Source organism: Diabrotica undecimpunctata, chromosome 2 (assembly GCF_040954645.1).
Source record: "Diabrotica undecimpunctata isolate CICGRU chromosome 2, icDiaUnde3, whole genome shotgun sequence".
Classification (NCBI taxonomy): Eukaryota; Metazoa; Arthropoda; class Insecta; order Coleoptera; family Chrysomelidae; genus Diabrotica; species Diabrotica undecimpunctata.
The window spans coordinates 158,313,629-158,338,318 of NC_092804.1; the positions used below are offsets into that span (position 1 = coordinate 158,313,629).

General features: G+C 32.9%; 1 protein-coding gene across 14 annotated transcripts in view; it reads right to left on the reverse strand.

Moving 5' to 3' along the window:
* The window catches only part of dlg1 (MAGUK family member discs large 1), a 1,569,679-nt gene that overhangs the window by 321,105 nt on the left and 1,223,884 nt on the right, over positions 1–24,690 (reverse strand). For all 14 annotated transcript variants that reach the window (XM_072523856.1, XM_072523863.1, XM_072523859.1 and 11 more), the window contains one exon: positions 21,429–21,543. In XM_072523856.1, coding sequence (XP_072379957.1) covers positions 21,429–21,543 — 115 coding nt within the window. The remainder of the gene's footprint in view (positions 1–21,428; positions 21,544–24,690) is intronic.

The window sequence follows — 24,690 nt, forward strand, 5'->3', positions numbered from 1 at the left end:
AAAAAAATATCGTCAAATGTTTTGTGTGTGGATAGGTTTAAACAATTTATTGATAATGATATAATTAATCTACTACAAACCGAGTCAAATAATTATGCTTCTTTCAAGAATTGTCCTGATCCGTTAATTACAACTGAAAAAACTAAATGTTTCATAGGGATTTTGCTTGTCAGCGGTTACGATGTTAAACCTTCAGAAATACACTACTGGGAATCATGAAAAGAGATACGAAAAATAATCTTGTTAGGAAAGCTATGAGGCGGGACCAATTTAAACAAATTTTAAGGTTTATACACTGCTCAGACAATAATGTCATTGATATGTGTTGTGTTCTGCACATACGATGACCTCAATATAATAATTGGGGTCATCAGAAAGATAAGAGAAGATATTATGTTCAATCCAGAACGCGCTGGTTTCCCCCTTTCGCATTGGATATGTAAATACCTATAGAAAAATAATAGACGAGTAGACTATATAAACTCTAGTTTACGTTTAGAGTAGACGTGACAAATATGTTAAAATCAATATTTATTTGTAGCCAAGAATAAATTTACATAAGAAAAGTGTACAGGCGACAATCACTCAAAAGACTAAAATCTCAGAACTGGTAAAATAAAAACATCGATACATGTAATTATATAATTAATCGGTCGTAAAATGAATCAGCCTTGTTAATAAAGACACACAAAATGCAATCCAAATATTATTGTAATATATTACGTAATACATTACATGTAATATTTACGTAATACAAATATTAATAAACTCAATTCAAAAGCATAATGGGTTTTAAAATACACATTAAATTAATAATGAAATTAATACAATTAGTAAACTCGTCACGTAAACGCTGTGATATACATATAAAAAAAAAGAATAGTGAAATTATTACAATCTAATAAATATACAAATCTATGGTAAAGGTAATAACGTTTAACCAAACGTAAAATGTTCTCCAACGGTTAAAATGCTGAATCGCGTTCGCGGCACAACTGATATAAAGTTCTAATCAAATATGACATCTATATACCAAGTAAACGTACTTGATTTATATACAGCAACAAGATAAATGGTGTAGTGTACCTTACCCAATGAATTGATAGCACCACCGCTATCGCAAAAGACGTCTTCACCGACGCACAGAAACCACAAGAAGTTGATAATGAACCACCCTTACTACATTTTACGACTCTCTCGGTCGTAAGACCGATACGAAGTGTCAGGTACTCTTAACCCAAACGCACATTGATTTTGTATATGGTCCCTTATCTCATACACACGTCTGGTGTTATTTCGCAGATGGCTCGTTCGTGTAAATTATTTCTCAAAACCGCTGTGCCACATTTAAATATACTACGGGGAGAATCAAAACTAACAAAAAGTGTGTTAGTATTATATAAATGTTTATATATCGTTGCGTAAGTGCAACAATGTGTCTGCTGGAATGTATAAACTTGGACCTTTTATGAACAAATTAAAGGAACATTTTTTGAAACAGTTTGCGCCCGTACAACACATGGATTTTCATGAAGCCATGTTTAAATATTATGGACGACACAGGTGAAAGCAGTATCAGAGGAAAACCGATTAGATTTTGCTTCAAGATATGGTGCATGAATACGTGCGAAGGCAGACAATAATTCTTTGAATAGAGTTTGAGACGAACTTCGCTATTATGCGATGAACCATCTCCTAACTACCATTCCAAACAAGAATCGGAGACATTTTGTTGGAAAAGGTTGTTCTTACAGTACGAGAATATGTGCAACAAATGTGATGTTGGCATTTGTTTGAAGTGTAACATAATTTCATAAAAACCCTCGTTAACGTCTACATAAGAACCTAGCGTTCCATGTATGTAACATCATTTTTCGAGTAAAAAAAGTTTTTTTTTTAATAATATTTTATCATACGTTTCTACCTTTAATTAATCCAAAAATGTAAATAAATACTCTTCTTCTTAGAGTGCCATATCCCTACGGAACGTCGGCGACTACCATGCTTATAATATTGTTATACTGATCTCGGTCTTGCGCTACGTGTAGCAATTGGTCCGCTGTCAAACCTGTCCACTGCCGCAAATTCCTCAACCAAGAGAGTTTCTTCCGTCCTATCCATTTCTTTCCTTCGATTTTACCGTTGAGAATTAGCCGAAGGAACTCATATCTTGGTCCTCTGATTATATGTCCAAGATATTCTAGTTTACGCCTCTTAATAATATTTAATAGAGTTCGTTGATGTCCCATTCTTCGAAGAACTTCTTCGTTTCTGGTTCTGCTAGTCCATGGAATTTTTAGTATTCTTAGATACAACCACATCTCAAACGCCTCGATTTTATTCATGATATCGGCGTTTAAAGTCCAAGTTTCACATCCATACAAAAGTACAGACCACACGTAACATCTTGTAAACTTTTCACGGATTTCCAAATTTAATGAGTTATTGGATAATAGAGGCTTGAATTGTTGAAATGAGTTTCTTGCCTGTTCAATTCTACATCGAATTTCGAAGGATGGATCCAGATTTTGGGTAATCCAACATCCAAGGTATTTGAATCTCTGAACTCTCTGCGGTTGTTGGTTTAATATCAGTTGGGTTGCGCCGATATCCACTTTACTGGTCACCATGTATTTAGTTTTATCGATATTTATCGGCAGTCCCCAATTTGTGCATTCCATGTCAACTCTATTGATTAGCTCCTGCAGATCGTCGATGTTTTCAGCTAGAATCACAGTATCGTCGGCGTACCGTATATTGTTAATTATTTCTCCTCCTATGATAATTCCTTTTTGATCTTTTAAAGCTTCCCTAAATAGATTCTCAGAATACACGTTAAAGAGGGTGGGAGACAGTACACAGCCCTGTCTTACGCCTCGTTCAATACTGATTGGCTTTGATTCTCTGTTGTTGGTATTAATAATGACTGTTTGGTTCCAGTAAAGTTTGGCAATAAGTTTGATGTCTTTTAAATAAATACGGTATTACTAAAAAAAAAAAGAAAAAATTCCGGTCATAATGTGTTAAATGAAATCTAGTGTTTTAATACAAAAAAATATTTGTTTTTATTTCTCCGCTGCATTAAACAAAACTAGTTATAGTTACTAATTAGTGGTTTTGATTATTTCTAACATAAAATAAACACAAAGAAGTCGAGCTGTAGGGACACAATACTACATTTTTTTTTTCAAACACAAATACATTTTTGTCATTCTGAGTATGGATCTCACAAATTATCATCCAACAAAGAAAAAACAGATACAAAAGAAAAACTCAGCCGCCGTGATACTGAGACTGTGTCCCAATTGCGTACGGCAAAATAGGGGAAAAGCCCGCGGAATATTTACCAACGAAACGAACAAAGCTTTTAATTTTCAAACCTGGATGTAACCCGAATCCACACGGATTGGTTGGATGAATGAAATGTTCTGGATTTTCCAACCAAAGAAGATTATATATTATCATCTAACCCCTATAAATTTACCGCTTTTTATTTTATTTTTTATCAGCTTGTTTTGTATTTCTGCTTTCTGATTATTGGCTTGCAATCAACGTACATGTGAGTAGATTTGTAACTGGAGTTCCAAAAAATCCTTGTTACAATACACGATCTAAAAAACATCTGATAACTTTAACATAAACGAAGTATCATTATAGGATCATTATTCAATGATTGTTATAGACTAGTTGTAAGAAGTATTAAACACATTTGTTACACAATTTTTAAAATTAAATTAAATTTTGACAAAAATCATCATAAAGTATGCTTTCCATTGCAAAGTAACCTTTGTTTTGGATATTTTCCGTATCAAAATAACCAATGTTCTTCTTCTTCATGTGCCATCTCTCAGAAGGTTGGCAACCATCATGGCAATTGGCACTTTCGTTACCGCTGATCTAAAGAGGTCAGCGGAAGTGCAGTTAAAGTGCAGTGAAGTGTTAAGAAGAGCCAATTAGAAGACTTTCTTTCATTTCATGTTACCTGAATATCGTACAGAGCAACATGGCTGGCTCACTTTGATAAGTGCTTGGTTATTAAAATTTTTTTATTATTTAATAGGACATAATCAATAAATGTAGGATAGACAATATTGAAGTCGGCAAACTAGAGAGATAAGAGGTTCAGCTGAAAGTGGAAATTTTCTTTTAATTTCAAATTTATCGAAAAAGTACCAAAAGAACCAGTCTTGCCAACACGTCAACAACTTTTGAGTGCAGAATATTGAAACTAAATGATCCTGCAGAAGTTAACCAACGATTTGCAGAAGTCAGCAACTAACTATTTTAGAAGTCAACCAACTAAGACAGCGGTCAGGGAACTTTTTTAATCATTACCCCAAAATATTGTTGTGTAAGTTGATATTACCCCATGGCGAAGAGCAAAAAAAAACGAAATCACCTCTTTTTAGCATCTTTCATATTATAGCCCCCATGATAATTTTGAAAGGAAAACAATAACTAAAAATTAAATTTAAACATCACTTATTCAATTTATCAATGTACTACCTAGTAATATGCTCGATTTCTATCAACCTATCAAGCAGGCTGGATTCAGAAAACATTTTAGTACCATAGACCACTTGCACACCGTAAGAACACTGATAGAAAATGCACCAAGTATAATGTTCCAATTCATATGGCGTTCGTCGATTTCCATAAAGCATTCGATTCGATCGAATTATGGGCAGTGCTTGAATCTCTAGAAAATGCACATATAGATTCAAGATACACTAACATAATTAAAAACATATATGAAAATGCCACCATGCAGATAAAGCTGGGCGAAAGCACAAAAACTAATCTCATAAGACTACAACGGGGAGTAAGACAAGGAGACACCAAACTACCAAACTATTTACCCTGTCTAGAAGACATTTTTAAGAAACTAGAACAGAACAACAAGGATATCAACGTCGACGGATCATACTTAAATCACTTGAGATTCGCAGATGACATAGTTTTATTAGCCGATAATATCCAAGAACTAAATGATATGTTACAACAATTAAATGAAGTTTCAGGAGCGGTAGGCTTAAAAATGAACTACAGTAAAAGAAAAATACTGAGCCGAGACCAGACAAATATAACAATACAAAATCATACCATAGAAAATGTTGAACATTATGTATATTTAGGTCATGTCATCAAATTAGGAAAACCAAATCAAGATGCTGAAATTAAAAGAAGAACGCAACTGGCATGGGACGCGTTCGACAAACTAGCATATATCTTGAAAAACACCTCCATTCTTGTAAACTTAAAAAAAAAGGTGTATGACACATGCATACTACCAGTTTGTACCTACGGCTTGGAGACAGTAGCCCTTATAAAAAAATCTGCTAAAAAATTAGAAACAACGCAAAGAGCAATGGAACGAATCATGCTTGGAATATTACTGAGAGACAAGATTAGAAACACCGAGATAAGACTTAGAACGAAGATTATTGAGGATATTGTGGAAGAAATTACAAAAATGAAATGGCGCTGGGCAGGTCACGTAGCCGGATATAATGACAGGTGGACACGGAGAATTCTAGAATGGAGACCAAGGACGACGAAAAGAAGCATGGGAAGACCTCAAAAAAGATGGGTAGATGACGTAAGAGCAGTCGCAGGCAAACAGTGGATTACATTGGTGCAAGAAAGAGAAAGATGGAAGCAATTGGAAGATACCTATATTCAGGTGTGGATGGAAAATGGTTGACCAAGAGAGACCTAGTAATACATAACGGTAATAATAGTAATATATGTAATATACAGTCGAGGAAAAAAAATCGTCCACACAGAAAATATAAGTAAATGATAATTTCTTGTTATTTTGTAAATTATATGATATTTTTCTTGTATTATTAGACTCTAATAATGTCAATGTATTTGTATCTTAACGGCATGGTACGGACTGAGCAGGTAGCCGGGTTTGGGGCTGTGCTTTACTGCGCAAAGATATAACTCGAGAACACTGTAGTGGTGGGAAGTGAGATGGCGTGGCCTGCATATATATAGGTTTATAAAATAGCAAATTAAAAAGGATATGCTTTTTACACACCAAAGTTTCATTTTTACCCCCAAAAATTTCATTTTTACCCCATTTACCCCATTTGGGGTAATTTACCCCGGTTTCTCGACCGCTGAACTAAGATTATTGCAGAAGTCAACCAACCAACTATTTTAACTGAATAATAACTAAGATGGATACTAATATTGAACGACTGTTTAAATTCTCAAAGATTCAAGGGAAATTATATTAGCAACATTCTTAAAACATCGATACATTTCAATCGATAATTACTAAGTAGCCAATTGCTCCTGGAAGTTATTTTTTTAATTAATGCCTTAATGGAAATATTTTTTTACACATTCCCAGTGAAGTATGTGCGTATTGTACAGACCGATTTGATGTATGTACACATAATCTTAATACTCTTGAAACAAAAAAAAACTCTATGACTAACATTTCGATACTTACCATTTAGCAAAGCGTTGCTTTAACATTATGTTTATTGGTACATTCACCTTTGTGTATTCAAAATACACTGTATATTTTGACATATTTGTATTGAGGAATTGCCGGAGTATTTTTAGATACATCATGTCCTAAAAACCCCTACTAACGGCATCGGACGCACATTATTCAATTTAAAGCTGCAAAACCTGTTTTGATTTATATTTGTCTGAAAATTGGAATTAAACAGGTACATAATCTCTATTGATTAATGTAAAAGGTGACTCACATCTTGTATTTATAGCTATTATATATTTTGTCGTTTGAACGAACGTCCGTTTGGGCGTTAAAACGCGCAAGAGGTTATTTCATAGAAATTTATCTACAGGGTGTTTCAAAAAAAGGTAACCCCGTCTCTAGGGTAGGTAAAAAACTGAAAAATAATTGGGGTTTGCTTTATAAAAAATTTTTGTAACGCCATCCGTTTTCAAGATACAGGGAGTTGAAGAAAAAAAAATTTTACGCATTTTTTACGATTTTGCCGAAACTACTGGCAACATTGTAATGAAATTTTGTACGAATATGTTTTGGAAGCTGATACATCCCATGAATTTGTTTTTATATCTGATTCTCATAGAGGGCGCTAGTTACACGGATCGTACTAAGTATTAGTCAATATAACTTTTTTAAGAGTATAATTATTAATCAAAATTTCAAGTAAACTTAAACATCATTCAATTTTACACGAAAAAGGTACTCTTGGTAAAACTCGATACTGTCTACCGTTTTCGGAATATTTTGATTTGAAAATTATGAAGTAATAATTGATGCTGGTATAAAATAGTTAGTAATTAAACAAAACTCACAAGAAGAAAATTAAATTAATGACTAAGAACATAAGATAAAATTCAATTACAGTAAGTGTTAAAATGCCCTCCGTTTTCGCGAATACACAAGTCTATTATTTTTTCTAAAGATTCCATTAACCTTCTAAACGGTAGGGGATCAGCTATCATGTCATTAAATTGACGAACTGCGTAGTCCAAAGGGTTAAAATCGCATGACCGAGGAAGCCAATGAATCGGAGCTTCTGCACCTCTACCAATCCATCGATTCGGAAAATGATTACTCAACCAATTACGACACCTTCTATCAAAGTGTGGTGGAGCTCCATCGTGCATAAAAAATAAAGATCTTCGCTCGTTTAGCGTTAAATCTTCTAATATCTCGAATAAGGAATTGTTTAAAAAATCAAGATACATATCACCATTTAAATTTCCAGGTAGAATATGATAATATATTAATTTGTTACCTATAGTTGCTGCCCAAACATTAACTTTAAATGAGTGTTGGTAATGTGATACCCTTTTGACTCGTGGATTCTCATCACACCAGTAGTGTGCATTATGGGAGTTAAACATACCTTGTCGCGTAAAGGTGGCCTCGTCCGTAAAAAGAATGCATTTTAAAAAATTTGGATTGTGGGCTGTCCTTTGTTGCAATGTTTCACAAAAATCCACTCTAACCGGTAGATCATCTGGCAAGAGCTCTTGGACTTGTCTGTAATGATAAGGATGTAATTGCTGTTCTTTCAGTATCCGCCAAGTACTTGAAGAAGAAGTATTTGTTTGTCTTGCTATATTCCTTACGCTAACTGTTGGATCTTGATCAAGTAAATTTAAAATATTATTTTCTTTATTAATTGTTCTTGTTGTTCTTGGTCTACCAGAATTTATTTTATATGGTCTCACATTTCCAGTTTCTCGACAACGTCGTTCAACGGCTCTAAATGTTTTTTTACTTGGTAAGTTTCTTCTAGGAAACTTTTCTGCATAACGTGTCACAGCTGCACTAGAACATCCTAAACTTTCGCCTAAGGTTAATAACATGTCAGTGTATTCAACATTTAAGTACATTTTGATTTGATTTTACAAATAACAAGGTTTCAAATCTCTAATTATTGTTGATTTATCGTCATAACAATCAATAAATGTCAGATTTCCATGGCACAATTGGAGAAAATAGAGGTATACCTATTAGAACTTTATCATTACTACCAGCATTAATTATTACTTCATAATTTTCAAATCAAAATATTCCGAAAACGGTACACAGTATCGAGTTTTACCAAGAGTACCTTTTTCGTGTAAAATTGAATGATGTTTAAGTTTACTTGAAATTTTGATTAATAATTATACTCTTAAAAAAGTTATATTGACTAATACTTAGCACGATCCGTGTAACTAGCGCCCTCTATGAGAATCAGATATAAAAACAAATTCATGGGATGTATCAGCTTCCAAAACATATTCGTATAAAATTTCATTACAATGTTGCCAGTAGTTTCGGCAAAATCGTAAAAAATGCGTAAAATTTTTTTTTCTTCAACTCCCTGTATCTTGAAAACGGATGGCGTTACAAAAATTTTTTACTAAGCAAACCCCAATTATTTTTCAGTTTTTTACCTACCCTAGAGACGGGGTTACCTTTTTTTGAAACACCCTGTATAAACATACAAGTCAGATTATTAAAACTGGACTTCAAAAATATCGAAGAAATAATGATGAATTAAGTTTTAATTAAGGTAATAATTATTATTTAAACTTTATTATACACTTAAATGCAAAATAACCGACTCAAAACTCTTTTGCGAAAGTACGTCTCCTGTTTCAATGTAAAACGTGTAAATTTAAAAATATTTAGTGTATCTACATTCATTAACCTCATTATTGAGTTTTAAAAAAGTTTTGTCTTTGGATAAATCGGGTGACGTATTATAAATAACGAATGCAACACGTAGAGAAAGGGTCATTGAAATCGACACGCATCGACTTGTTTCGGTTAACGTCGTTCGCATCAATTTCCATAGCAACCCACTAACACATCAGTATCAATCACTTATAGGAAGTTCGCAATTGGATTGCAAATAAATACCACATCCGTCAAAGCAGCTCAAGCAGTAGCATTATTAAGGGAAGGCCTGAGCCAGAGAGCCGTGGCAAATCGACTAAATTTAAGCCAATCAGCTGTGTCCAGCGAAATGTTCGGATTACATCTAAACGTTACCAAAACTAAAATTCTTTGAAAAGTATTTTCAAAGATCCATTCAATGGACAAACGTCCATTTGTATGCGAAGAGAAAAAATAGAACAGGTAACTTCCATAAAATATTTGGGAGCAAATATCAGCAGCCAATGTAATCCAAGAAAAAAGAAATCCTATCAAGAATCGAACAAGCGAGGAAAACACTCATCAGCATGAAAACAGTTTTTACAATATCAGACCTTATATTATATTATTAGTCTAGAGCTCAGAATTCGAATTATCAGATGTTACGTTTTCTCTGTTTTGCTCTATGGCCGAAAAAAGTTGGACAATGGACTTTGAAACAGACAAAAGAATGGATGCTTTTGAAATGTATACAGATGGATGCTGAGAATTCCATGGATACAAAAAGAATTACTCAAGCATAATTAAAGACAGAAAAATACAATACTTGGGTCATGAGTTGAGAGGTGAAAGATATGAATTACTTCAAATCATATTGGAAGGTAAAGAGAAGGGCAAAAGATCAGGTGGAAGACGCCAAAACTCGTGGCTGAAAGACCTAAGGGGATGGTTTGACCGCTCATCCAGAGAAATCTTTCGTATATCAGTTTCGAAAGCTATACTTGCCATTTGAATCGCCAACCTTCAAAAGTACACAGCGCAATAAGATCAAGCTGTGTCTCGAGTGTATCGTCGATATCTTATATCAAGAAGGAGGTGGTCTTACCACCTGGTGGTGGAGGAGAAGTTACCAAGACGTGTAGTTACTAGCGTTTGAACAGTCAGGAGGAGACTGAAGGCAGCCAACCTGACACCAAAAAAAGTAGCTGCGGGTCCCAAGCTAACTGCAGCCCCGACGCAAAGACGATTAAAATTTGCTCGAGAACATCTGGATTGAGACGACTAGTAATAGAGTTTAGAATTAATTAATAGAAATTATTCTCCGACGAAAGTAGGTTCTGCCGACCCAATAACCACAAGAGGCCTCGAGTCTATGGAAGGTCAGGAGAGAGATTTGCTCAATGTTGTACACGAGAAACTGTGTCATACGAAGGCGGTTATTGTATGTTTTGGGCAGGCATTTCCACGGATGGGAAAACCGAGTTGATTTTCGTGCCTAATGAAGGATGTAGAGGAGGTTTAACGCCGGATCGTTACATAATAGGCATTTTAGAGTACTATGTGGTTCCATACGAGGAAGTTATTGGTGATGCCGTTATTTTAATTCAGGATGCTATACCGCATGAGTCACCATCACCTATCTGGCTGAGATCGGTATACACCAAGGAGCATAATGGAATTGAGACTGGCACGTTTTTAAGTAAAATAGGTAAAGAAAGTCTAAATAAACTTTGATCAAATGAAAAGGCAGATATCGAGCACAGTTTATTAATTAAATCTTGCCCAAGTACTTTCGCTTCCTAGAACATCTTCAGGGGCATCTGAAATAAGCCAAGAAACGTTTTTTTATCCGAAGAAAATTAATCAACTTCGATAAAAAACTCGAAGTTGAAGGTTGATAAAAGTTTTTATGTGATATAACGTTTTCAACTTGCTTACAACGACTTACTTCGTCAATTTTGGCATATCCAACAAACTGTTGAGAATGTCATAAACATAAATGTTTGTTGGATAGGCCAAAATTGACGAAGTAAGTCTAAAACGTTATATCACATACAAACTTTTATCAACCTTCAACTTCGAGTTTTTTTATCGAAGTTGATTAATTTTCTTCAGTTAAAAAAAACGTTTCTTGGCTTATTTCAGATGCCCCTGAAGATGCTCTAGGAAGCGAAAGTACTTGGGCAAGATTTAATTAATAAACTGTGCTCGATATCTGCCTTTTCATTTGATCAAAGTTCTTTTTTAGAGCATTCAACCTTATATCAATTTAAAAGTCTAAATACCTTCTCCGTTTACTTTTTCTTCAAAGAAGAAAGCGCCTATTACATAATTACCTAAGATACAAACCCAAACATTTAAGGACCACCTAGTTTAACTCTTCGTAATTAAGCAAAAATAAGAATTATACTCCGATTTTAGAAACAAACATTAATAGTTATTTATTGTACAAGACGATAAAATTGTACTTTATCTTCTAGAGCGTTTTTTAGAGCGCTAATTATGCTCGAGAAGATAATGCGATTTTATCGTCGTGTGCAATACAACATTTTTTTCTATAGCAAGACTTCAAGTTCAGGTGAAAAATAGAATTTCAAAGAAAATTGTAATTTTTAGCACAAAGATCGCAATTGTCCGTTGCTAGGGATATCAATTACTCTAAATCCAATATAAAATCAATCCAGTACCCCGAATCAAGTGTTTAAGCAAACGAGTAAAGTTGTGATGCTCCAAAAATATATATTTCTAATACTGTTAATTGTAAAATTTCAGTTGTTTTTAATCCTTAATGTGTTTGAATTTGTAAATTTTATTGAATAAAAAAAAAGTTAAAACATTTTATCTACTCTTGCTATTAAAGTGTCACTTTATCTACCCTTGCGGTTAAAGTGATACATGATCTACTCAAAATAGTTGTTATAGCAACACTTTAACATTAGCTATGGAAAAAAATATCAAACTATTTAATTTAATAACTCATCATGTTACAAAATAATATTTACCACACTAATAAAAGTAATCAATTACTTACATCTACCCTAGTAATTTTTAGCAACTTTAATAAATGGCCTACAAGATATCCAGCTAAAGATCATATGCAACAAAAATAAACAAATAATTCTTTTCGCAAGTAAATTATATTTAAAATTTATGTAATACTACAAAAATTGTTGAAAATATTGTCCATTATAGTGTAAACTTATACTGTGTATTTTTATGTATGAGAGAGTAATAAAACAATAAATTATGTATGCAAATCCCTAAACTGTTGATACGGGTGACTCAATGAAAAACAGATATTTGTCAACAAGTTTACAGAAGTATATAGGAAAACAATTTTAAATTGACTATAACCACCAGGTATAAAGGTTGGAGCAGAATAGAATACAATAGTTGTGAGGGTTACTAATCCCTAAATAAGGTTGCCAGTGTCGGAGTGATGGAGGTTAACAGGTACTAATGAATTTGCAAGAAATGTAAGATGTTTATTTTATTGGTTATATATAACCAATAAAAGTTTAATAAGTACCTACCTATTTGCAAAATAAAGTTTAATTCTTTAGATAAAATAAAACGTTTTATTTTATCTGAAATGAGTGCATTCCACGAAGTAAGGGTTTCAACAATCAAACATTTAATTCTTTAATTCCAGGAATCTACGACAGTAATTGACTAGATAATTACCTTCTAAACTTATTCCACAGAAAATGTGATAGTGGGTTTTTCCATTTTGTAGGAAGGTCCAAGTGGCGTATTCAAAATTCTTAACAGTTCACTAAAAGTAGGTACTTCAGTTGCAAGGTGCAGTTTATTGTGTATACTAGTGTTATGGAAAATTTGGAAGTGCCGTGTAAACGCCGAAAAATTGGTCCTTTAACAGTTAATGAAAAAACATTAATATTTAATTGTTTTAAATCATTTACAGACAAACGTTTATGTGAAAGTGTTGATGAGACTGTTGAGTTAGTTAGCAGTACACTTGGTGTTGGGAAATCGACGATTTACAGAGTTATTAAAGAAGAGAAATGTGGTAGTTTTCAAATGCCACGTAATGCTCCAGGGAAACCAAAATTTCAAATAGAATATCATTTTAAAGAAGGACTTCGACGGAAAGTGCATGAATTCTTCTTTAGACAAGAATTTCCAACATTGGATAAAGTTCTTGTCTCAGTTCGAGATGATAAGGATTACCCAGAAATGAGTCGAAGTACGTTATGGAAACTTTTAAAAGAAATAGGCTTCCGCTGGAAAAAGAATCCCAGAAAGTCTATTTTATTAGAAAGAAGCGATATTGTCATATGGAGAAGACATTTTCTAAGAACCATAAAGGAAATGAGAAACCAAAAAAGAAAAATATTTTATCTTGATGAAACATGGATCAACGAGGGTCATACACCAAATAAATTTTGGCAGGATGAAACTGTTACAAGTCAAAGGCACGCTTTTGTAAATAACTTATCTACTGGTTTAAACCCACCATCAGGAAAGGGACGCAGGCTGATAATAGTACACATTGGCAGTTCAGACGGTTTTGTTGAAGGTGGTTTATTAACTTTTGAATCAACTCGTACCGGTGACTACCATGAAGACATGAACGCTGATGTCTTTCAAGAATGGTTCGAACAAATGATAGATCTTCTTCCTAAGAACTGTGTAATAGTAATGGATAATGCAAGTTATCACTCCAGACTTATAGAAGGACTGCCCACAACCAAGTGGTTAAAAAAAGACTTGCAGAATTGGCTGAGTTCAAAAAATATTACGTACCATCCCGGATCCATAAGAAAGGAACTTTATTCGTTGTGTGCCCTTCATAAAGAAAAATTTAAAAAATACGAAATTGATGAAATTGCCAAAAATCGTGGAATGACAGTACTTAGATCCCCACCATATCATTGTGAATTAAACCCGATTGAACTGGTATGGGCACAGATAAAGAGTGAAGTTTCAAGAAAAAATACCACTTTTAAAATTCATGATGTTAAACAGTTGTTTTTGGAGGCCGTAAATAATGTAAAACCTGAAAACTGGGAAAAGGCAGTAAATCACACTATTAAAGAAGAGGAAAAAATGTGGAAGCTGGACAATATTACTGATAAAATGATCGAGCCAGTTATTATAAATCTTGGTTCTGAAAGTTCATTTTCTGAGTCTGATTTGGATTTGTAAGAAGTAGCTGTAAGTTTTTTATTAATATTTTTATTCATCTATTTAACATACCTTAGACGGTTTTAAAAACTCTTTTTCTCTTTTGTAATTTTTAAAAATTAAAAAAAATGTGAATTTTTTAAAACCCTTTTTAATGTAGGCCAGTCAGTTCTAATATAGTGTGTGATAAAAGAGGTCACTTTTGTTTACATACACATAACACTTTATAACACTGAAATAATTGATTTATTTTTTACAATTATTCAAAGTAATTTTTCAATTAATCTTGAGCACGCCCATGGAGTGGTCGGAGGTACCAGTTAAAATTATGCTAATTACTCTCTCGTTCATAAAAATAAACTATAAATTTTCTTAGCAAGTTTGCGAGTTTTTTCATGATGTGTATTGATGATGAATAAATAAAACTTGTTATAAAGGGCCATTCAAATTATATGAATCTGTTTAACTCTTATTCAAATATTCAATTTTAGATGGTAGTGTTAAGTGCTCCTACTTTTTATTCAAAATCATCATTTGTGTTAATCATTTTAAAATTTCGATTTTCGACTCGTAAAACGATTCACACCGTTTTAAGAGTGGTTGCTTACTTTAACACCTATGTATATAAAAGAAATATTCATTAATAATTCCTTTGTCCATTTTTTATTTTCCCAAAAAGACAGGTCTAACTAAACTTTACATTGATATGTCAAACCATCGATGTAATGTCAATCAGCATGGTGACGACTATGCTGCTACCCGTAGAAATTCTACGGCCTCCCTAAATTACGTTTTTTAGATGGCTCTATATTTTATTAAGTTACACACATTGAAAAAGGTTATATAATAACTAGACTTCGGCAAATATGCAAATAAAAATGTAGAAAATATGCCCATAAATATGCACGTGTTTACCCGAAAATATGCAAATATTTTACAAAATATGCATACAAATAAATAAAAAAATCGTAAAATAGTAACAATTTTATTTAAAAAAAAAAAGTGTACATAACTAAATATTTCCTACTATTCATTAAGATTTACATTTATTTTAAGTAACTACATCATTTTTAAGTATGAATAAAATTATTTAGAATTATGGTAACAATAAATGACCAAGTGGTGTTCAAAATTTTCTAACAAAAACTTGTGGCTTCTGTCTGAGTACATATATTTATATATGGAAAAACTTCGTTCAACATCAACTGATGTAACGGGAGCATTTTTCAAACTAACCAAAACATTTGGTTCTAAATTAATTGTTTCCGAAATATTTCCAGCTAGAACACTGACTACTTCAGAAAGAATATGGTAACCTTTATTTTTTTCCATAGTAGCTTCAAATTTTTTTAAAATATCTTTTCCAATATTACCTCTAACGTTCCGACAACATGACGCAAATTCTTTTATTAATGCTGTACTTTCGAACAATGACAGTTTTGGTGATTCTAACTGAGTAATTGTTTTTTGAACAAAACTAAAATTTGATTTTATAAATGAAAGTTCTTGTTGAAGCAAGTTACTCTGAAAAGTTTGTTTAGAATCCAAAAGAGATTGGGAACTTTCATCTGTTAACGTATCAATTATGTTCTTTATTTTAACAAAATGATCTGCATAAAAATTAGCTGCTTCTAACCATGTTCCCCATCGCGATAAAATAGGTTGTGGTGGAAGAGGAACGTAGCATTTCTTTATAAAGTTGAATTCTTATAGGAGATTTAAGAAATACTTTTTTGACACTGGATACCATAGTATTTACAAGAGGAAACTTTTTTCGTATTTCCTCTGCAGCTCTGTTTAATCCATGCGCTACACAAGTAACATGTATTAAATCTGGGAAAAATATTTTTAAATTTTGTCCTGCTTTCACCATATAAGGAGCAGCATCCGATAAAATAAGCAGTAATTTATTAGAAGGAATAGTTGTCGGAAGAAAAAAAGTTGCTAATGTTTCTTGTATAAAACGCGAAATTGTTAAAGCATTTGTTTTCTCAAGTTGCTGGCATGAAATAAGATGAGATTTTGGTAAGGTATCTTCTTTAAGAACACCAATCAATAAATGAGCAATATACTTTCCTGAGGAATCAGTGGTTTCGTCTACAGATATGTAAAAATAATTATCTGCAATTTCTTCCTTAATATTAATTAACACCGACGAGTATAGCCCGTTCACATTATTTCTTCTTAGAGACCGATCACTTGGAACATTAAGTTTGCAATATTTTTTTTAGAAACGAACTAAAATTTACATTTGCTAATTTTGAAAGCGGTATGTTTGCAGACACTAATGCGCGACACAAGTCTTCATTAAAAGTTTCTTGCTCATCTAATTTTTTTGAAGTAGATTGGAAACATTTAGCCATTGAAGTTTGATGTTTTCCTCCTATTTTTCCTTTTTTTGCAATGTGTGAAGCAGTTCTCACATGTTGGTCTATCTGAAATTTCTTCTCACATGCTATCTATAAATAAAAACCTTTATTTTAACCCAACCTTTAAAATATAAAAATAAACAAGGTGTTTTTGGTTAATCAAATAACTGGTTTGGAAAAAAAAACACTCGCTAAGTGTTTTAAATGCAGTATTAATCCACAAATTAGTTTTTGTTACTAACCATTAGTAAATCATATAACTTATTTTAAAATTCAACAAAAGTTTTTTTTTTGTTAATTCTATTACAATAAAAATAATTGTGTTTTAGAATAGCTGACTTCATAAAAAAAAGTAAAGGTGAAAAATTTTTCTAAATACACACCATTGTATTGTAACATGGACAATTTTTTCTCACTAAAGGAAGCTATTTTTCATTTAAAAACAACCTACGAGTACTAAATTTCAAGTAAATACGTTTATTGGTTTTAAAGTTATTGTTGTTATTAACTAAAAGAATTTAATTTTTTTTAATTTTAACACCCTGTATCTCGAAAAGTAAATAAGTTTGACCCCTCATTAACTATATCGTTTTGTTCAATTTTTCGAGAAGTATCTACAGTCAAACGTTGTAAGTGTCATTTGGAAACACCCTGTATGTATGAAATATTAGATATTTAATAGAAAATATTAGATACTTACAATTTCTACAGTTCACAGACTGAACAGTAGATTTTTCCCATATCCATAGACAGCTCTTTATAAGGTTTAATCCAAGTTGAAGCACTGGTTGTTTTAGGCATTATAAAATCACAATCTTCCTTTTTGTTGCGCACAACGAGTGTTTACGCTTTGAATATCAAAACAAAAATGATTTACAAATCTGAGCATCAAATTAGAAATGTTTAGGTACCTAATTCAATAAACTGGGAGATTTTGGAAAATCCCTAAATTAGGAACAAAACTATTAGCCGTTTACCTGCTGTTAAGATACAATAAATTGTAGATAGATTTGGGGATTAGATCATAAAATGCAAAGAGGCGAACCCTTAGCGATTATCCAATAACTGAATGCCTCAGTGACCGAGACTTTCTAAGAATGTTGAGGGCTACTTAAATTGATCTTCTTTGAAATTGTAAATGTTTTGTACCTGTAGAGATTACGTACTTAGATCATTTCTTGATTAAAATGACTACAAAATTTTATACAAGAATTGAAATAAATTGGTATGTTTAAAAATTTTCAAATACAGTATAAAAATCTGAACTTTTATGCACTTTATGCAAACTTTTATACAAATATGCCAAAATATGAAATATTTGCATAAAATATGCACAATATGCAAAATATGCAATATGCATATTTGCCGAAGTCTAATAATAACTAATATGTAACAATGAATTATTATTCTAAGCTTATAACATACATTATCGACACAAGCGTACTCCACATATACCACATGTCAACGAATACCTTTTATTATTGACCTCTCATATTTTACATAATCCATAGAGATTTTATAGTAGTACATCAACTAGATATATGTACATACAATTTTAATTTACATCTTTCTGTACGTATACAATTTGAAAACAGTTATCGCGGATTTGAATATTTAATCGATATTTGAAATTGCTCGCACATGGTATACCTGTTAAATTCAAATCGTTTTTGGCAGTCAGTGCTTGTACTTGCTGAACATTTGTTATTAATTATTCTGATCAGTGCGAAATTCGGTGACGATGTGCTAATGGTTCGTTTGTGATTGGCGCATGCAGACAACGTGTAATGTACGGGATAAATCATCTGCTTTTGACAAGAAAAATCATATGTTCTCATTAACACTAAAATATTATTAGGCGAATAATAATTTACAGATTATTATATTCAACCAAAACAATTGTAAATGGATGTATAAAGGAAGTACAAATACTCCTTTTTAATAATGTTAATAATCTTTAATTCTGTCATATCTTCTTCTTCTTTGGGTGCCGTGTCCGTATTCAGACGTTGGCCGTCATCATGTTTACAATTTCCTGAAACCTTTCTCTGTCGGCTGCTGCGCGAAATAATTCTTCTACTGTGGAACCACACCATTGTCTAATACAGTAGACTCCCTCTATAACGAGAACTGAAATGGCAGACTAATTACCTCGTTATAAGCGGATCTCGTTATATCCAACAACAATAATATTGTGCATACATATGAATATGTAGTTTTCTAAAACATTAACTTTCTATAGTGAAGCCATTCGGAGCAATATAAGATGCTAATAAATATTGTTTGAATGGCGTTTTTAAAACAAAGTTGTTTACTTTTATTGTCAATGAAATGCATTAAAACAAAAAAGAGTTGTTTACTTTTACTGTCAATGGTATACGTTAAAACAAAAAATCTGTATTCTGTAAATATGTATAAAGCGTATAAAGTTATTTTGTCATTTTTGACTGCTTTAAATTGTTCAGTATTCTATGTATCATATTTTCTAAAGATGTGAGACAGTTTTATGCTTCTTCATTTGCGTTTTGTCTTGGATAAAGTTTCTGACAACCTTTAAAACACTTTCCACATCTTGCCTATTAGGACCCATATTATTAGGTGTGAATGGTCAACCCAATACAATGACACTTGTGAATCATAAATTTTACATTTCCGACTAAGAATCATAAATTGTAAGAAGTTTATTGCGGGCGGCCCGCAGTTAAAAAGGGTATTTATTTATAGCTACGGCCGGGCCAAAACGTAAAAAACACGTTTTTCAATCTTATTTTCTCTCGTTATAAGCAAATTTACCTCGCTATAAAGGGTTATAGTTTAATAGAAATTTCACGGGACATCTAATGTACATCGTTATAAGCGAAACCTCGTAATAACCGTGTTCGTTATAAAGGGAGTATACTGTATTACGCAGCCATGAAAGTTTCTTTTAACCAATCCATCTCTTTCCTTCCACTTTTCATTGTATTATAAGGCGAAGTAGATGGTATTTAGGTCCTCTAATTATATGGCCGAAGTATTCTGTTTTTCTCCTCTTTATGGTGTTTATGAGCAGACGTTCTGAATTGATCATTTGAAGAACATCTTCATTGAAATGTGCGAAACCCACGATATCTTTAGGATTCGTCTATAGCACCACAATTCGAATGCTTCTAACTTGTTTAGAATTGTGGTTTTTAACGTCCATGTCTCACAACCATACAATAGGACGGACCACACATAACATTTCAGGACCTTCTTACGAATATTCATCGACAGGTTTCTGTTGCATAAAACTGGTTTCCAGGTCATAAAAGCCTTACGTGATATTTCGATCCTGGTTATTATCTCTTCATCAGAGTCACAATTTACATTAAACCAGCTGCAAACGTATTTCAAATGATTTACCCTTTCGATCTCCTCTCCATTAAGAGAAATCAGACCTTGATCTATATTGATCTTTCCAACTGCCATCCACTTTATCTTTGAAATGTTGATTTTAAGACCTCTCCGATAACTTGCTTCACTGACTAGATTTAGTAATGTGTGGAGATCTCGTAAATTTTCTGCAAGAATGACTGTTTCGTCAGCGTATCTAATATTGTTGATTACTTCTCCACCTAGTCTTACTCCCTCTTGTCTGTCATCCAAAGCCTCCCTAAAGATGTTTTCAGAGTACAGATTAAAAAAAGTGGGTGACAAAACACAACCCTGCCGTACTCCACGTTTGATGGATATTTTTTCAGTCGGACTGTCTTCAATTTGGATAGAGGCTACTTGATTGTAATATAAGTATTTCAGCAGTTTTATATCATAGTGGTCAAGTCCTGCTGCCTATCGAAAAGTGTATCGGGTTGTACACTGTCGAACGCCTTCTTGAAGTCGATGAAACACACATAAACATTCTTTCGGAATTCACAACTTTTTTGTAATAGAACGCGCATACAGAATAGTGCCTCTCTAGTTCCTAGACCGTTTCTAAATCCAAATTGCTTATTACCCATCTTACTTTCGCATAGAAGGAATACTCGGTTTTGTATAATTCGTAAGAGTATCTTCAGTGTGTGACTCATCAAACTGATTAGTCTAAAATCGCTGCATTTGGTGGGCCTGCTTTTCTTTGGTAATGTTATAAACAGTGACTCTAACCAATCATCTGGTATTTTTCCTTCGTTGTAAATTTTGTTGAAGAAAGTGGTTAAGCAGGCAATGCTTTCCTCATCCAAAAGTTTAAGTAGCTCAGCAGGGATTTGATCTGGTCCAGGTGCTTTATTGTTTTTGACTTGCTGTATTGCCTTTTTGACTTCCGAATTCAGTATACTGGGACCTCCGTCTAACTGGTTGTCACAGGCAGTATTTGGAGCATTTTCTGCTATTCTGTCATATAAAATACATGCAATGAAAAGTTTTTAACCAACAACACTGGATACAATATTAGAACAAACTTCATACGATATTTACCATATAACAAAGCAAAAACTTATGGAGGCAAGCTAGAATAACAACAGAAGCAGACGCAAACCAACACGGATCTTCTTAGATATGGAGGCCTCTTGCTACACTGTCTAGAAAAATTATCCCTAGGGGATGTAGGCAACAATATGTTCCCGGGTTGCCCAACGAGTCCAAAAAAGGAATGAGAATATACGAAATCCTCTACGCAGCTTACTAAGTTTATTATATTCCGGCCAGTAATGAAGACGCGTAAGGATTGGCATTCATCTTTCGAAGTAAGTTTGGTCGAGTTGCAGAACTACAATGCCAAAAAACAGCTCTATCCGGTTTTTTATTTGGTTCTTAAGGTTTATATCGTAAAAACTTACCGTGTGATATCTTCGGCGCTAATGGCTCTGGGTGTAGAAGGAGGGTGATGTAATGCCAAATTCGATGAATGTACAGAATGTACTGAATCAGCATAACCATGAGAAACTTTTGTAGCTGTAACAAAAAATAAATTTATTATAATAGACACTTAAAACAGACATATTATGTCATTAATTATAGATTTTTTTGATTGGACGTATCGCACACGCAGAAATAAAAAAGATACACACAAGCACTCCTACACCATGCTCAATAGACAAATCATCAGATAGAAGCACCAGTTTTGTTGAAATTTGTGCTACGACTACTGTGCTCACCAATCCCGAGGTGTAACACAATCGCACCCAGGGCATCCATGCTACAAGTTGAAGGGTACCTAAGTGATGCCCTAGAGGCCTGAAAAATACTGGAATATTATAGCCTAGGAGCAGTATGTGTGCACTGCCATGTTTGATTGAATTTAGTCCCAAATGGTAGAAATGAACTAACGGATCTTGGCATGAAAGATGTACAATAAGCCAATTGACGGCAGTACAGGGCGGTTTGTCTATTGGTTCACTTGTGCAGTGAACTTTATTTATTAATCATATTATTTTTTACATTACGCCAGCCACTAGATGCAAGTGCTAAGTACGGAATTCAAATTGAACTCAGACAGTAGACAGTAACCCTGTAGTTAGAAAGAAAGATCTTAAAATCCGTGAGACCAGTGATTCGCCTATTTACAACAGTGAGGATTTGTGCATTGCACAAAGAGACCGGACCGTTTCGATTCACAGTTTGGTATTTTATGTTGTGGGATTTAGTTAAATCTTAACTACAATATTAGTAGTTTTAGGATGTAGCCTTATTCAGTGGAGTTTAAAAAAGAAAACGAAAACAGTTTTGAAGATCGACTACTTATAATAAAAAATGGACCACCTCAGCCGGACATAAACTTGGTATAAGAATGTGCCATAAGAAACAAAAACGTTGTTCAAAAAAGTTGAACAACATAGAAAAATTCGTGGTTGTTCGGGTGTGATAAAATTTTTTTTTTTTTTTTTCATGTTTGGCATTTTCAAAGAAGGAAACTATGAAACTATTTCTTTAGAGTGGACAAATACGGAAGTGGAAACAAAATCTCTCGGATATTGGCAATATTGATGTTCGCCTATTGATTATTAGATTATGGCTATCGAAAATCAATAAAAGACTTTAAAATATACTTTAAAACTTTATTGTGTAAAATTTTTTGGTGTATTCGAAATAGCTTTGCGAGGACATGGTAAGTCATCATTATTAGAAATCGATATGGCTATGAAACAAAATTTGATGGCGAAATGTATTTAAAGGTACGTCAAAATCAGTTTAAAACGAAATATTTGATCTATTCTGTTTGCCAGGAATATATTGGAACTGCTTAATGTTTCAGTAAATCAGCTAAAAGGTCAAAGCTTTGATGGAGCGGCTGTAATGTCATGAAGGGAAGGTGACGTTAAAAGTTTTATAATAGATTTTCTTTACGCATTTTATGTACATTGGTTATGCACATCAATTTATTTAATATTGCAGAAAAGTGTTTATGTTCATGCAAATGTAGCCAACTTTTTTGCCAACTTACATGCATTTCCGCCTTTTTTTCAAGATCAGCAAAAAGAATTAGCATGCTGAAAGACATAGTAAAAAAATGATGTGTATCAAGTGTATGATATCCTGATTAATCAGGCCCAAGATAGGTTTAATTTTACATATTTTGGCTTCAAAACTTTTTTTCTGAAAAATTCAACAAATAAGAAAGAGATATTATAACTTTTTTCAGAAGGAAAAACTTGTGAATTGTGTGTTATTTATTATGACTGAAAAGATTTTCATCGTGCAGGAAGTGCGTTGTCAATCTTACAACTTCTTACCGATAGAAACCTGAACACCCTTTTTAAATTACCCCGAACCACCACTGCCACAGTACGATAGGTGTAAAAGGAACAGCTTTCGGATATACAATAAATGCTCTACTTTCGGATTTACAATAAATCGTTTCATCCAAAATTTCTTCAATCTCAAGAGATGAGTTATTTTTCTTGGTCGAATAAGCATTAATTTAAAAAAATTCTTCCAGAACTGTTTTAATTCATGCTTACCTACCTGAGTATGGCCAAGCCTCGGCATTGCCAAGTTTCAATAAAATCATCTATTCTGGGTAATTTTTAAGGTATGTAACTAAGTTCCATATTAGGGCTCTAGGCGTAGATTCTAGGGTACTAACAACACGCCGTACTAGGAGAATCAGTAGGTATTTTATTATTACAAGAAAAAAGGTAGTGGGACGCCATAAAAATTGTATACGAAAATTAAGCCCAGAATACTGAAAGGTTCAGAAACGTTGGTATAATGTGTTCAGACCGAGAGACTTTTAAATATTGTCAATGATCTCGATAATTATGTGATTGGAAAGCACAAAAATAAAAATACCTCAAAATTTAACGAGAAAAAAAATGGTGGCAGGGTGACGGGTGTGATATGTGTGCGGTTTTGTCGATATATATATAAAATAAAATAAAGGATTTTAAATTAAAAGCAATCAATGTATGTATATTTGTTTCAGGTTTGTAGATTTTAAAAAAGTGTTATTTGGTTGTAATGTAGAAAACTAGCAATAGCAAATTAATTCTCAGTACGCGATATAATAAATTGGTTTAAGTCTAAATCAAAGTTTGACCTAATTTGTAAACATTTAATCGAGCATCTGTTGCATCGGTTATTTTCATGTATTTGATCTATTGTGACATTAAACACATGAATCAAGATCATTGGTTAGATAGTATTCTATAATACTCATTATTTTGTTAAATAATTCATATTAAATTATAGAGTATTTGTTGGAACATAAATCTTGTAATGTGTCAAAACCGTATTGTTTACATTATACACGCCCGGAAGTCGAAGAACTGTATACAGGGTGTCCCAGACTAATTTACCCACGCTATATCTCTTAAACGAATAGAGATTTTCGAATGGGACAAAAAGTGATCTACTTGTAATACACTTTAATATAGCGTAGAAAAAAATCATCCCCTAAATATTCATCCCTTAGTTACATTTTAGTTACCTTAGTTACATCCCTTAGTTTATTTTTGTTAATTAAGTGTCCCAGACTAATTTATCCAGGCTATATTTATTAACAAAATAGAGATTTTTTAAAGGGACAAAAACTGGTATATTCCATTTGTAATACACTTTAATATGGCGAAGAAAACATCATCCCCTAAATATTCATCTCTT